This window comes from Nesoenas mayeri (assembly GCF_963082525.1).
Source record: "Nesoenas mayeri genome assembly, chromosome: 1".
Lineage (NCBI taxonomy): Eukaryota > Metazoa > Chordata > Aves > Columbiformes > Columbidae > Nesoenas > Nesoenas mayeri.
Genome location: NC_137541.1, coordinates 189,497,081 through 189,511,170, shown reverse-complemented (window position 1 = coordinate 189,511,170; position 14,090 = coordinate 189,497,081). Strand labels below are relative to the sequence as shown.

General features: G+C 36.4%; 1 protein-coding gene across 2 annotated transcripts in view; it reads left to right on the top strand.

The window, feature by feature from the left end:
* The window catches only part of PDS5B (PDS5 cohesin associated factor B), a gene marked incomplete at its 5' end in the record, with an annotated part of 81,494 nt that extends 72,366 nt beyond the window's left edge, over positions 1–9,128 (top strand). Inside the window, 6 exons of one of the 2 annotated variants that reach the window (XM_080354009.1) lie at positions 100–245; positions 752–851; positions 4,539–4,984; positions 5,077–5,178; positions 8,041–8,182; positions 8,863–9,128. In XM_080354009.1, coding sequence (XP_080210135.1) covers positions 100–245; positions 752–851; positions 4,539–4,984; positions 5,077–5,178; positions 8,041–8,182; positions 8,863–8,898 — 972 coding nt within the window. In that variant the 3' untranslated portion in view covers positions 8,899–9,128. Of the gene's footprint in view, positions 1–99; positions 246–751; positions 858–4,538; positions 4,985–5,076; positions 5,179–8,040; positions 8,183–8,862 lie in introns of both variants that reach the window. The other variant, XM_080354010.1, reaches the window with a different exon arrangement.
* Positions 9,129–14,090: the final 4,962 nt, after the last annotated feature.

The following is a 14,090-nucleotide window of genomic DNA, read 5'->3' as shown; positions in this document are numbered from 1 at the left end:
ATTGCAGAAAGTGGAATCTGTGAATATATTAAGCATAGTACATGTTAACAATATCTAAACGTGTAGCTTAAAATAAAGAAAATGTATTTTTGGTTTCAGCCCAAAGCAGCCAATGTTCTTGGAGCAGTTAATAAGCCTCTTTCGTCAGCAGGCAAGCAGTCTCAATCCAAATCTTCACGAATGGAAACTGTAAGCAATGCCAGCAGCAGTTCAAATCCAAGCTCTCCAGGAAGGATCAAAGGGAGGTTGGTAGACAACAAAGGAGCTTTGATATTTCAAGCATTTGTAATGGAAACTTTGAATATTTCTGTAATGTTTTCTAAGTGAGTAACAGAATTCTAATATCTTATTTTGAACTAAATTTATAGTACTGTGATGGTATAACTGAAACCATGAATTTGACTTTCTAACCCCAGAAATAAATTTACTTAAAAAACCCAACCAACCAAACAAAAAAACCACAAAAAAAAAAACATCAACAACAATAACAACAACAAAAACAAAAAACACACAAAAAAACCCAGAATCAAATAATTTTTGTCCTGAGACTTAGATTTTCTGGTTTGTAATATGTGATGGCCACAGTAGCCAGAATGAAAGGTTCTTTCTGCCAGATTGCTCATGGTTTAGGAATAGATTTCTTCTGAAGATTGTCATTCTTTATATGTTTTTATTTATATATACATATATATATATATAAATTACTTGCTGTATTATAGTAAGGAGGAGAACAAATGTTTATTCATTCTAGGCTTGACAGTACTGAAATGGACCACAGTGAAAATGAAGAATTCACACTCACTTCACCTTTACCAGGGAAGAAAACTGACAAAAGGGACGACTCTGATCTTGTAAGGGTGAGCTGTTTGGTTGCATTGCAGATGTTTCATTTTAAGTCACCTTTAAAATAAAAATTAATGTGATCGTACTTCATATCATTCAAGAAAATAGCTGAAACGTGAAACTCAGTTGATGTTATAAACTACTGGAAAGTGTGTTTAGAGTTGGATATGAAAATGCAATGAAAAAAGGTTCAGTTTGTCTGGTTTTCATGTGTACAGCACATGCATAGGTACCTTTGCTTCATACTGACAACTCCTGTAAGCTCTCCAGATTACCAGTGATTTGCAGGACATTGATACTACTGACAGGGGTAGATTCTGCTAGAGCTATGTTGATGAGAATTAGTCTGCAATTTGTCTCATTCTCAGGATTTGTTGATGAAGCGTTCAGGTCATTGTTCAAGTTGATAGCTTCCTTGGACTTCTATTCCCCAATATACCATAGAGATCTTATTTTTGTATTCTTGATGTTTGCCTGAAATACAGATTCGGGAGAAATAATTTGATTAGTTTTGATAATGATCAACTATACTGGAGTTTTGGGGGAGCAATTTAACCTGTCTGAAATTTTAGATTGCCTTCTGAGATGGTAAAATCTGTATCATACATGGTTTCTTGCTTGTAGTTAGCAAAGTGGTAACGCCTCATTACAGAGTTTGTGCATCGTATTTCTTGCCTTTTTTTCATACTGTCCCATCACTGGTGCTAAAGCATGCTCTCCTTTTCCAGCCAGATGTGTTTGTCTTTCAGAAGCTGTAGGGAATAGCAACTGTTTGTTCTCTGGTTAACTAGAATACCAAGAGGGCTTCACAGTTTGACATTGAATTTAGAAGTCCAAGGAAGAGTTGTCTGAATAGCCACATGGATTCTGTTTTCTTGCAAGCAACTTGCACTGCATTGAAGGCAGGAAAATACTTGGTTCTGAATGCCACGTGTCACAAGTGGAAGTAGCAGCATGATTTTAAAGTTGTCTGATTGTGTGTAACATGATCTTCGACAGGCTTTTAGGACAGAGTGAGCTACCTGATACAAATACAATCCAATATGATGTAAAAGAGTCGTAATGATTAACAATCACATTGCCTGTGTTGTAAGCTAAACAGACTGTTGTGTGCGAACAGTGAACCCCAGGGGGTAGCAGAATGGTGTCATTGCTGTGCTCTTTTACAGTGTTGGGATCATTCGGGCGAAATTACATGTGTCGGGCTCAGGGAGAGGTTTTAGTGAATGACCACTAACCAAGGCCTTGTGAGCGTGGTAGGCCTTTGAAAACAGTAGCCATGTCCTTTCTAATTTTTACCAATGGATTTATGTATTTCTGTAGATCAGTAATGCTAAAGGTTCCTAATGAAGATATAAAAATTATTTGAATACTCAGATGTAGTGCTTTAATATGTTAATGAAATGATAAACAGGCTAAATATTGTCTTAAGCAGTATTTACACCTGTGTCAAAATACAGAAAAGTAAACCACCCAAGAAAATTATAATTGGATTGTAATTCTAAGAACAGGTCAGATAATAAGAGTTTCACATACCACTAGCAAATTTTGGTTCCTTGTGCCTTAACAGTTGGCAATCTATAAATTTAATAGTATTTGGGATATGCATGAAAAAGTAGTAATACAAATAAGATCAGACTTGTTACGATTGGATTTTATAGAATGCATTAAGGATGCCCTGTATCTGATGTAACTGCTGCTTTATTTTTTTACTGTCTCTAATATTTCTCTGTTCTCCCGTTATGTCAGTCTGTTGCATTTTTTCTGGGTTGCTTGGGGCATAAGCTGCTGACTAGTAAAAATGCCTCCAAATTTTTGCTTGTCTTGAAGTGTGAATAACCATCTTATGCTGTGATATCTTGTGGGAAAAGCAAACCGGCTTATTACAAAACCAGAAAAATCCAGAATCTCTTGTCAAAAACCAACCAACCAAAAAAAAAAAGCCCACTTCTGATGCTTCCTGGATTGATATGCCATTTCAGCTAAAAACCTTGACAAGTTTGGGAGTCCAAACAGCTGCTGGTGTGCAATTCATGTTTAGGAGCATTGGGTTGAATTGGTAACCAAGAAAGCTAAGTGGCAAAGCAAATACAGTTCAGTATTTTGAGTACTTTTGAGGGCATTTGTATTTCACATGGAATATGTAAGCAAGCTGCTTAAGGTCATTGATTCAGAATTTCTTTTTTTGGATCTGAGGAGCAAACATTATCTGAGAAGCAGAATTTTAATTGGGAAGCAGAAAGTCCATGTTTTAAAGATGTCACTATTCAGTATATTTGTCTAGTTTATATCCTAGAGTAACATATTAATTCTAAGGCTGGGGGACACAGTTTAACCTGAGGGATAAACTTTACTTTGAAACTTGCCTGCAACTACTTACCTGGTAAAAGCAGCTGCAATGACAGATGCCCACAGTCACTGCAAAAAACCAAACAAAACTGGGAATAACAAGGGTGTTGCTGATCTAGATCAACAGTTTTGTCACTGGAGTCATGAACTAGCAGGAGATAGAATAATTGTTGAAACATTTTTTTAGTTTTCTTCTGGTGTAGTTCGTTGTCCTTTGATTTCTTTTGCCTTTTTCCTCATATCCTTTGTAGCTTTTCTTTCTGCTATTCTTAAGCAGGGGTTATGGATAAAGTGTAAGCTGATTTCCATCTTATGTCACAAGGTAGATCTGAAGGAAAAAAAAAATTAAATCTGGTTTTAAATGGCATAACTCATTACGTAGATTAAATTTCAATGTAGCAAATCCTAGTGACTGAGTGTTTATATGTGTTGAAATACAATGATGTTATTGAAAACTAACTAGTGGTAGTATGGAACTGAAATACTGTTCTAAAAGCTTATGATTTCAGAAAGGATAATAGTTTTTAAATGAAAGAGGTTAGGTTTAGAATGGACATAAGGAAGACATTTTTTACAGTGAGGATGGGAAGACACTGGAACAGGCTGCCTAGAGAAGCTGTCAATGCCCCATCACTAGAGGTGTTCAAGGTCAGGTTGGATGAAGCTTTGAATACCCTGGTCTAGTGGAAGGTGTCCCTGCCCACAGCAGGGTGTTTGGAATGACAGGATCTTTAGAAATCTCTTCTGACCCAAACTATTCTATGATTCTTTTAAGAGTTGAGTGGCTTTTTTTACTGCACAGAGTGAATGTTGAGTCTTAGTGCAGCTCTGACAGCAGCGCTATGGTAGCTACCATATTCCTGTGCTTCCTTCTGCAGTTATAAACACAGGTTGCCCACCATCTTCTGTATTAGTACCTTCCTGCTGCCAGCATAGGAGCCAGGCATGACCACCCTGCAGCTGGCAGCAGAGCTGAAGCCACAACTTCACAATTCCCATGCTCTTTATTCCATTTTCCGATTGATAAAAATACAGTTATAGATATTCTAGCCAATTGTGTTTGACACAGCTGAGGATACAAATGAGGCAGACCTTATATGCTTTATATTTTAAATGCTCACCCTTGAAATAATCTTTCTATCTTGTCTGGAATTCTATATGAATGCATGTGTTCATACTTCTGCAAAGGTTTTTGAAATGGATATGGTAGACAATCTTAGTAGACCACTTGCATAACTCGAAGACTCTTTGTCTTGTTGGGGGAAATTTCTGTAGCTTTTGTGTATGTGACAGTTTAATATTGCAGTTTATTTTTTTAATTTAAAGACGTAATCTTACATTTTCAGTCAGAGATGGAGAAGCCTAGAGGAAGGAAGAAAGCAGCTATCACAGATTCAGAAGAGAAACTAAGCATAGATGACCTGAATAAACTAGGTCAAGAGCAGAAACTTAGAGGTAGTCAACGGGGAAGGAAGAGACCTGCAGTTGTTACAGAATCTGATGAAACACAATGGCAAGAGGAAAAAAGGCTAAAAGAAGACGTAATAGAAAGTGAGGATGAACAGAATAGTCCACCAAAGAAAGGGAGAAGAGGACGCCCTCCCAAAGCAAATAATGGGGGAACACCAAAGGAAGAACCAGTAGCAAAGTCATCAAAAAGGAACAAAAAAAAACAACCACCAGCAGCTGCAGCAGAAGAGGAGGAGGAGGAGGAAGAAAGGCAAACTGAAAACATTGAACAAAAGCCCAAAGGCGGCAGACAAAACAGGACACAGAAAAGAACACAGCAGAGGTGAGTCTGTCTTCATGTAAGCTGCATTTTTTTTAATCCTTGGACATCAGTTATAATTTGATACTTTGCAATTTGGGTCTTCCTCAAAACAGCGCAGAATCATCTGAAACTAGTACAGTTGAATCAGCACAGTCTACGCCACAGAACAGACGAGGAAGGTCATCAAAAACACCACCATCACAGCAAAAAAAAGTGTAAGTGGTGAATATTTTCTGAATTTGTGTTTAGTGAAAATTAAAAACATGCCTCTGTGCCCCCAGACAATCAGTTACTGAAAATATTTCAGTATACTTTAATTGACAGTTAAGAAAATAAAATGTCATTGCTGTTTCTAAAATGCTTTCCCTAGCTGCTTCTCCTAGAGCATCTCCAACCAGAGTGAGAAGCTGCGAGTAAGTTTAATGTGCCCAGGTAGCATATATGTAGCTTTGCTCTTCTAGGAGTACAATCAGTAAAGTACCTGAGTGCCTTGAAGACAGGGCTTTGTTAGGACTTCAGGGGGCAAACAGTGCTCCCATTTGTTTTGAATAGAGAGGAATAATCATATTGTTACTGTGGTGAAACAGTATTGTAGAGAATTAAATTTATTCTGATTCTCCTTAAATTGACATTCACTTTCTAATTTGTGGCTTTCTTATTACCTACTTGAATCATATCCAAAGGAATAAAATGTGGTGCAATCTATGAGGGCTAGTAGCTCTTGACAATTCTGAGGTATATCAAGCTCTAAAATAAAGGTCACCTCTGCAACCAGTTTCATTTTCTTGTGCCTAATGTGGGAAACTTCAGGTATCTCCACTTTTTCTGTACATGTATATGCAATATATGTAAAGCAGAGGTGTACAAGTGGACAGGATTTATTGGCCCACTGCTATCAAGCTGCAGCTCATGAAACAGATACTTTTCCAGAACTCAGTGATAAATTCCTTAGGGCAATATTTACATACATCTTCAGGCTCTCCTATTACTCTGTTTTTCTAGCTTCTGAGCTTAGTTAGCGTCATGTTGATCTTCTGGCAGCCTGTTTGCCTGTCCCCAGAGATCTTTGCCTGAACAAACTTGTGCCCTCAATTCAAATTCTAGTTTCACACCATATCACATGTTCTGGCATTTTGCAGGCACAGTATCCCAGCCTTTCCAGTGTTCTGTTTTCCTGCCTCAGGTCAGACCTCTCCGTAACCAGAAACACAGCTCCCAACACTGTGTTGGTCACTACAGAAGTCACTGCTACTTACACAGTGAAACAGGAGCTGGAAACTGCTACTGCCATTCAGGGGAGACATGCCAACAAGTTCTTGTTGGGTGATGTGCCATGTGGCATTTGTCAAAGATGCACTTTAGGAAATACTTAAGTAGCTTCTAATTCACTTCTCAGTGAAATCGGTGAACTCAGTCCGTTTCTTTACCCAATTTTAAACAGAAAGTAAACTGTATCAGTACACATGATCAATAACAGGCATAGCACTCATTTGTGTGTATGTGCATTGTTCCTGCCTTGAGGAGCCCAAGTGAGTTTTTTCAGGGTTCAGATTTGTTGTACGTTCTAGATATCATACAAAAAAAAATAATTGTGTGTATTTTTTTTATTTTTTGTGGTCAGACCACCCAAATTTTGACTGCCCTTTTTGCAAATCTGCAAGTAAAACATGAGACCACAGTAATTCCTCAGTCTTTAACGTGCGTTGTGGTCCAGCCTTTCTCACTTTTCTACATATACATGTACAGCAGTTTCAACTGAAGGGAGCTGATGGACTAAGCAGTGCTGTGTGCCACAAAATAGAATATATTTAATGCAAATGCGTAAAGCTCTCTGAGCTCCTTGGAGTTGAATTTGACGTAAGAATTTGGGATTTCACCTATGAGGTGATAACGTATAACCTATTTGTGATAGCTAATTGGATTACCAGTTAGCATGTGAACTGGCTTATTTGTGTAAAATGTGAAAGGAGATGAACCTAGCTTGTGTATAGTTCCTGTATTTCCTTTTCACTTCTCTTGCTTCTGTCAGTCTTGGAAGGCTTGACTTGTGCTTATCTCTATTATTTCTCAGAAGGATGTCATGTTGGTTGGTTGGTGCTGAAATCCCCACTATAGTATAATTAGTATATGCAATTCAGAGATTTTATTTTGTACACGTATGGTTTGCTGTCAGAGGACAGTTGTTTTGGAGCTGTATGCCCCCACTGGGGATTGAAGTGTGTTAGTTATCTACCGGGAACAGAGTTTCTGGTTTAATTTGATCCAAAAAGTCACCCAGTCTGGGTGCACCAAGACTTGCATCAGCAGTAAGCAGGATGATTCAGTTATTTGATTCTGAACTGTGCTAATGACTCAAACCAAAATGGCAATGTGGATACAGCTGAGTAGTTTTTGATACATACCTAGTTGGCTTTTTATTTTGTTTAAGGTATGGGGGTGACTAGTTCTCATATTAAACAAGCGAGTGCTTTTTGATTGTGGGTCAGCTCCCATGACTAACACAGACAATTATAGATATTGTTGACTGATTATTCTTGGTTATCCTGATTAAGGTGTTGTTATACTGGTTATCCCTCACTCTTAGTATCAGCTAGCTTGGAAAATTTGCATTGACGTTCAATATAGTGTTAATTTCATAAATAGCAACATGGGTTCTTCTAGGTCTATAAAAATACAGATGCAGTTATTGAAATTTTCTTGTGTATTAACTCCTATAGGAGTAAAGTACACCTATTCATGTAATTGAATAGAAGGGAGAAAAAAAAGTATTCAGTCTCTGGCTCTTTGGCTTTTCCTGTTCACTGGTTACTGTTGTGTCTACCTTCTTCAGCCAGTATTCTCTTGTCTGTAGAGGTGAAAATTATACTCCTAACACTCTGTTCTGGAAGAATTTGGTCTTCAAATTCTGTTGTCCCGCCTCCTCGTCCCACTTCGGTGTAGGAGTATAAGACAGTATAATATAACACTAAATTTTAATACTGCTGTTCTTGTAAAATAGAATACTTGCTCTCATATGTTTTATATGTGTGCAGATCTATACACTGTGAAACTGATCTTTATTTTTCTTCTGATTTTAGCCGGGTGGGACGTTCCAAACAAGCAGCCAGTAAAGAGAATGAATCTAGTGAAGAGATGGACGTATTTCAGAGTAGTTCACCTGTCAGTGATGACATTCCCCAGGAAGAAGTAATGGAAGAAGAGGAAGTTTCCACAATCAACGTAAGAGAAATGCCTGAGATTTCCTTTGAGTGTCTTTGTGGTGTCCTCTGTGTATTCGCGTTCAGAGAATGACTTCTTTTCTCAGAACTTAACCTTCCTCCTTTAAAATGAACGAGGTGGTTGTCACCTCCACTATTGTGTAGTGATGCTGCACTGGAGCTTCCCAGAGAAGCTGCATTTCTTAGACAGTGTCAGTTTTTGTCAAGGATCTCAAATGTTCTGTTCTGTGTAGCCTTTGTATCTGTCTGCCTGAGTTGTGTAGTTCCTCATAGGAATTATTTTCCAGGTAACTGATGTCCGTTCTTCTCAGCTAGATTATAATAGCGAATAATGTTTCCTTACACAAAACAGGAGCACAGAATGAATAGTACTGGAAAATAAGTATGGAATCTTGGAGCAGAATCCTAAACCAATTTATTCCTCTTACCAGCTTATGCAAATATGTTACAATTAATTTATTTTTATATTTGTTCCATACAAATACATTAGTAATGTTAGTAGTGATACTAAAAATGTAACAGTGAACGCCTTCACACTTTTGGACACATCTGACACTGTATACAGTTACTCAAACATTATTGTGAGACTAAGCATTGTTTCCGTTATAAAATGTATCTATTATTGATTTTTTTTTTCACAATTTTAATGTAAATCATTTAAAATACTTTTTGTTTAAACAGGTTCGTCGCAGAACTTCCAAAAGGGAAAGGCGATGAGTGAGCAAGTAGTTATCAGCCTTCCAGCTGAAAGCTTTGAAGAATGCTTTTAATGTAAAGCTTGAGACTGAATGAAGCTGTTAGTGCACAAATGGGGTTGCTGAAAAAAAGACACAACCTATTGTACTTTTACTGCCCCTGCATTTGCAGTCCCTAGGTCACAAGCTTTAGCCACACACATGTTGATATCATTAACTGTGGATTTTTGTGAAGTGTAATGTGCGCTGGCTTTGTAGACATACGAACTAAAGAAGAAAACTGTAAATAGTTCTTTTTTTAATGTTTCTGACTTCTAAAGTGCTTGTATAGCTTTTATCTGCGGCTTTAAACTGACAGTACCCTACTGTTTATTTGATCTATTGATTTAAATAAGAACAGAGTTTGTTGAAAATTGATCTCAAGCAATATCTGTCAGTGTTCGTATTTGTACTCTTGTTGACATTTAACTGTGAAAAAGAAATCAGTTGAACAAATAGTGCCACTTTCTTTTGCCACTATTTGTTGAGAAGCAGAAGAAAAAAATAGCCTTTGTTTCCTTCTTGAATCTAACCTAGTGTTTACCTTTAGGCACTCACCTATCATCAGAGGTGCCTGCTTACTTTCTTTTACAGTTGAACAATGTTGGATAGAATAATACAAGAGATGCAAATTGTGAAAGAAGTTGTTTGACTTGTTTTACACCTCAGTATTGATGCCAGGCTTTTCTGGACTTCTAGTGGCATTGAAAATTCAAAAAGGATTTAAAATATTTTAATTTTAAAAGTGTGTTGTTAAATAATGTACTGAATACCCTACCCATTTTATCTTCCCCTATCAGTTTTTATTAATCTACTGTATCAATAAAATTCTGTAACTGAGTTTTTAATAGTCTAGTATGTTAATGTGTATAGATATTTCCTTCTGAACATGATGTTCACAAAGAGCAAATTATTACTACATTATAATATGAAATCTGATATATAAACATTAGTGAAAATACAGTTCTTATTACAATGTAAAGTTAATCACAAAGAAAAATTTTATTGATGCAGTGTGTCTTTATAAAGCTGTTCTTGAGAGCCAAGTGTTTTGTATTTTATAGTGAAGTTGCATGTTTATGAAAAATGTGCTGAAAATGGGATGTAATGTTTTTTTGGAAACTCGTATCTAGCAGTAGTATATGGTAGGTCGCCTCATGAGAGAACCTTCTATTGAGAGTTTATTGTACCTTTTTCGTTTGGTTTTGGTACTTGAGCCAAATTTTTTTGGTATGAAGAGCTACGTTTTGGTTGAATAACGAGCTGTTGATTATCGCGGTCAAAGTATTCAAGATTTGAATGGAGCTCCGTTTTTATTTTGTGCTACCATAGAGAAGTTGGGGTTTTTTTGTTGTTTTGTTTTGTTTCTTTTTTTTGTATAATCTGAAAAAAAAAAAAAAAATAGAAACAAAATACTGAAAGCAGTATCCTGTATGCAGTTTTACAGTTTACACACTGTGTCTTTGAACCAAAATGTGTAGGTTACTACACTACGCTTAGCCAAGCACATATTAATAACTTGAGGTGCTGTTCTCCCTCTGGTGCCCTACAGTTGACAATATGTGAAAAAATCAGTTTCTCACTTGGGAAAAATGTATTTCATTGAATAACTGAGCATTTTCATATAATACTTCAATAATTAAGTTATAGTTACAAGGTGGCCTGTAAAGATTAGAGGAAAGGATAATAGTAAAACATGGATTTACCTATTTCCAAACTATAAGATTCCTAGTAAAGAAACCTTTAAAATGTTTTCATTATGCATTTTTTTTGGTACCAGTGAAAAAAGTTATTATAAAAATCAGATTATTCTGACTCAGCTGAACTTCTACCCCCTCCAGTACTCAGCTTTTCAACGTTTATACCTATAGATATGGGAGAAATGCTGCCTAAAAAGGCAATTGTGGGTGATTTTAATTGACTTGGAAATAGTTGGCACAATGGAACTGGCTTACTTATGCTTCAGCAGTGCAAATACAAGTTGTTGGGGTTTTTTATGGTATAAAATGATTGAAAGCTAGCTTTATATTTTCCTCTTTGACAGAATTGCACTGAAAACATTTATGGTTGATGTACCTTTAAATCCATTTTATACAAAAAATATGAAAAATTGATGCTGAAACTGCTGCAGACTCTTGAGGCTTTTTGTGCATAAACATGGCTAGGTTAAACTTCATCGAATATTGATGCACATTACTGATCATAATGTTTAATGTAAATTTAAACTATAGTTTTGCAATTTACATGTTGATTTCTTGGGTTATAATGTGTAATTCATTATTTCTTGAGAAACAGGCACAGCAAATATTTCATTCTTATATTCAAACCTCTGCTGAGTTCATTCTCATCTCATATAAAGAAAATGATTATTTTATGTACTAACATTTTGAGATCTGCGTACAGTAGCTACAGTAGAGTATAATTATGTATAAAAGATAAATTGCTAACATTCAGTTAGCATGCTCTTCTGCAATGATAATGTTAAGTTTATAAAGATGTACTGTATTACATTAAAAGATCAAATTGAACCCACTGTAACAAGTTCCAGTATGAAATTTTTGTGAGATTACCGAAGTATCTTGCTGTACTGAGCAGCAAATTAAGCTTATTTGTGTTACATTTCCTTTTCTTGCTGCAGTGCAACAGGAAACTTTCAGTGATCTGTAGTTGAAATGCAAACAGTTATTGTAATCTTGATACTAGTGTTGAGGATTAATTCACTTTGGCTCCAGAAGCACAGGGTTTTGCACTTGCCAGCAACCGATGCAGTTAGGATTTAGGGCTGGCTAATCCACTAATAGGAAGGAAACGTGAAATTGCTTGAAAGTTCTAGCGCGAGTACACCTCTTCCACCTGGGATAATTAGATTCCTGTGTTAACTACACTTGGCTCTGCCAATTGACTTCATTTTCTAACAAAATTGAACCCTTTTCCAAATATTTTGACACTTTCTGTTTTGACATTTCCATCTATGTAAAAAAAGACCAACACATTAGAGTTTACCAAAAAGCATTTGCATTAAGACATTTCCAATGAAAATGAATATGCTCAACTTGTGAGTAAATTGCAAAAAACTTGAAGATTAAATACTTCATTCTGAAATAGCGTTTGTCATCTGATATTCTAAAAAATACCCCATCACACTTCACATAGAAGTGTGTGTGCAGGGTTTTTTGGTTGGTTGGTTTGGTTTGGTTTGGTTTTGTCTGTTTTGGATGTTTGTTGTTTTTGTTTTTTCTTTTTGCTTGTGCAGGTTTTGACAGATTGTCCAACTCTGCTTCTGTGAACACGCGCAATAGGTTTTTGGATCCTGCAAGTTTACATCCCTGTGGTTTTGTGGAGATAGCTCTTAAATGCATTCATCCTATGTAAATACAGGTACAAAGCCAAGTACATTGTTGTGTTTGAATATTCTAACACTTGTGCACACAGGGCATGTAATGAAAAGAGCTTACATGTATCTTAAAACATGCGTACCCCAGACATACAAAATTCTGAGTTTGTAAACAGAAGTATTTTTTAAACTTTTCTCCTGTTTAAATATGTAAGTGTGTATATGTATTGTAGAGATGGATACATCTGTACCGTATCAAGGTAGGTGCAGTACGTATTTTACAAACACCTTTTAAAGAGACATATTCAGGTATTCCACCATGTTTGTCCAAGGCAGCGTGTCCACAAACACGTTTAAGATGAGTTCTACATCTAGTCTGTTGGCTCCATGAGGACCAAAATGATAAAATTCACCTGACCAAGACCTTCTGTCCAGTCATCCACCTGGAGGAGCAGAAGGACCCGAGTGCATTCTTGTTTCCTGTTACGCTCACAGATTGCCATTCCAGTCTTTGCATCTTGGTTGAATGTTGCCTTTACAAAAGATGTTTACTAATTCAGGTGCAATTTCCTGACACTGACAGAAGTGACTTGTATTCCACAGATAGAAGTTGACTTCCTGCTGTGTCAGTAGATTTGTCCTACAGACTTGGGACGCCTGCTTCATTACCTACAGTGCAGCTTCTGGTATTTTGTTGCTAGTGGAAAAATAAGAAGCTGAATGTTGGCAACTGGGATAGAAATACAGGAAAAAAAACCAAAACACCACCCAGCTTCCTTTGAAGTTCTTCATATTCTGCTGTCTGAAAGATCCAACCTCTGCACAGAGCTGACCAAGTGCCATTGTATTTCTATAGGCAGGGTATACACAGCGTCATGCCATGTGTATATGCTGTAAGGAAAAGGTTTCGCTCTTGTATTTTTTTCAGTGCCTCACTACAGTCACGTTGTGGTTTTTAGGGCCCTTTCATTTCTGTTATGAAGATGTACGTTGTATATTCTTTTGAGGTGGCAGCACTGTATCCTATCTATGAAAAAGGAAGAAAGTCTCAAATACAGATTTCTACCCCTGCCAATCAGTATTTAGTAATCATGTGGTATGTTGGAATTAGTTTTAACATATAGTTTCTTTGGAGGATGGATATCGTAAGGTGTTTTATTTGGCTAGCTGTGTTTCTCATGCCTCTGTCCTACCTCACGTCTGTACATACAAAGGAATGCAGTATTTTGAAAATCGAAGTAGTAGTATTGAATATGCTTCCTGCTTTCTTGGGAGTAATTTTATTGTTAAAAAAAAATGCAGTTCCCGAATTTATTACATGGTTCTGAACAGATCCAGAGAGCTGAAGGTGTTAGATGTTAGATCCTGTAAGGCTATGTCAGTATTGTTGCATTTTATTAATTTTCTAACGATAGAAGACACTTTCTCAAATGATGATGTGCCATATAAGAGAACACGTGAACTTAGTAACGATCTAAGTAGTAGTAACTTCTGTTGGTATTATAATGTAAAAGAATGCATTAGAATGAAACATTCTTGCCCTAAAAATCTTTTTGTTTCTTATGTTGAGAAGACATGCTGATAATGTAAAACGGCTTTCTTCTAAAGTCACAGCACCTTGAAATAGTCTGGTTTGGAACAGCTGGTTTTTTTGGTAGATATATTTTAAGCTTATAGGTTTCTATGTTCCTTGTAGTATGTTTATATTCAGCAAAATTAAATTCTTGTAAATTAAAGATATTTTAAAGGACAGAATCCACGTGTAATAAAACAATGAGGTGTTCATTTTAAGCAGCGAGGCTTTTTTTTAATGGCCATATCTATAGATGCACTAACATGTT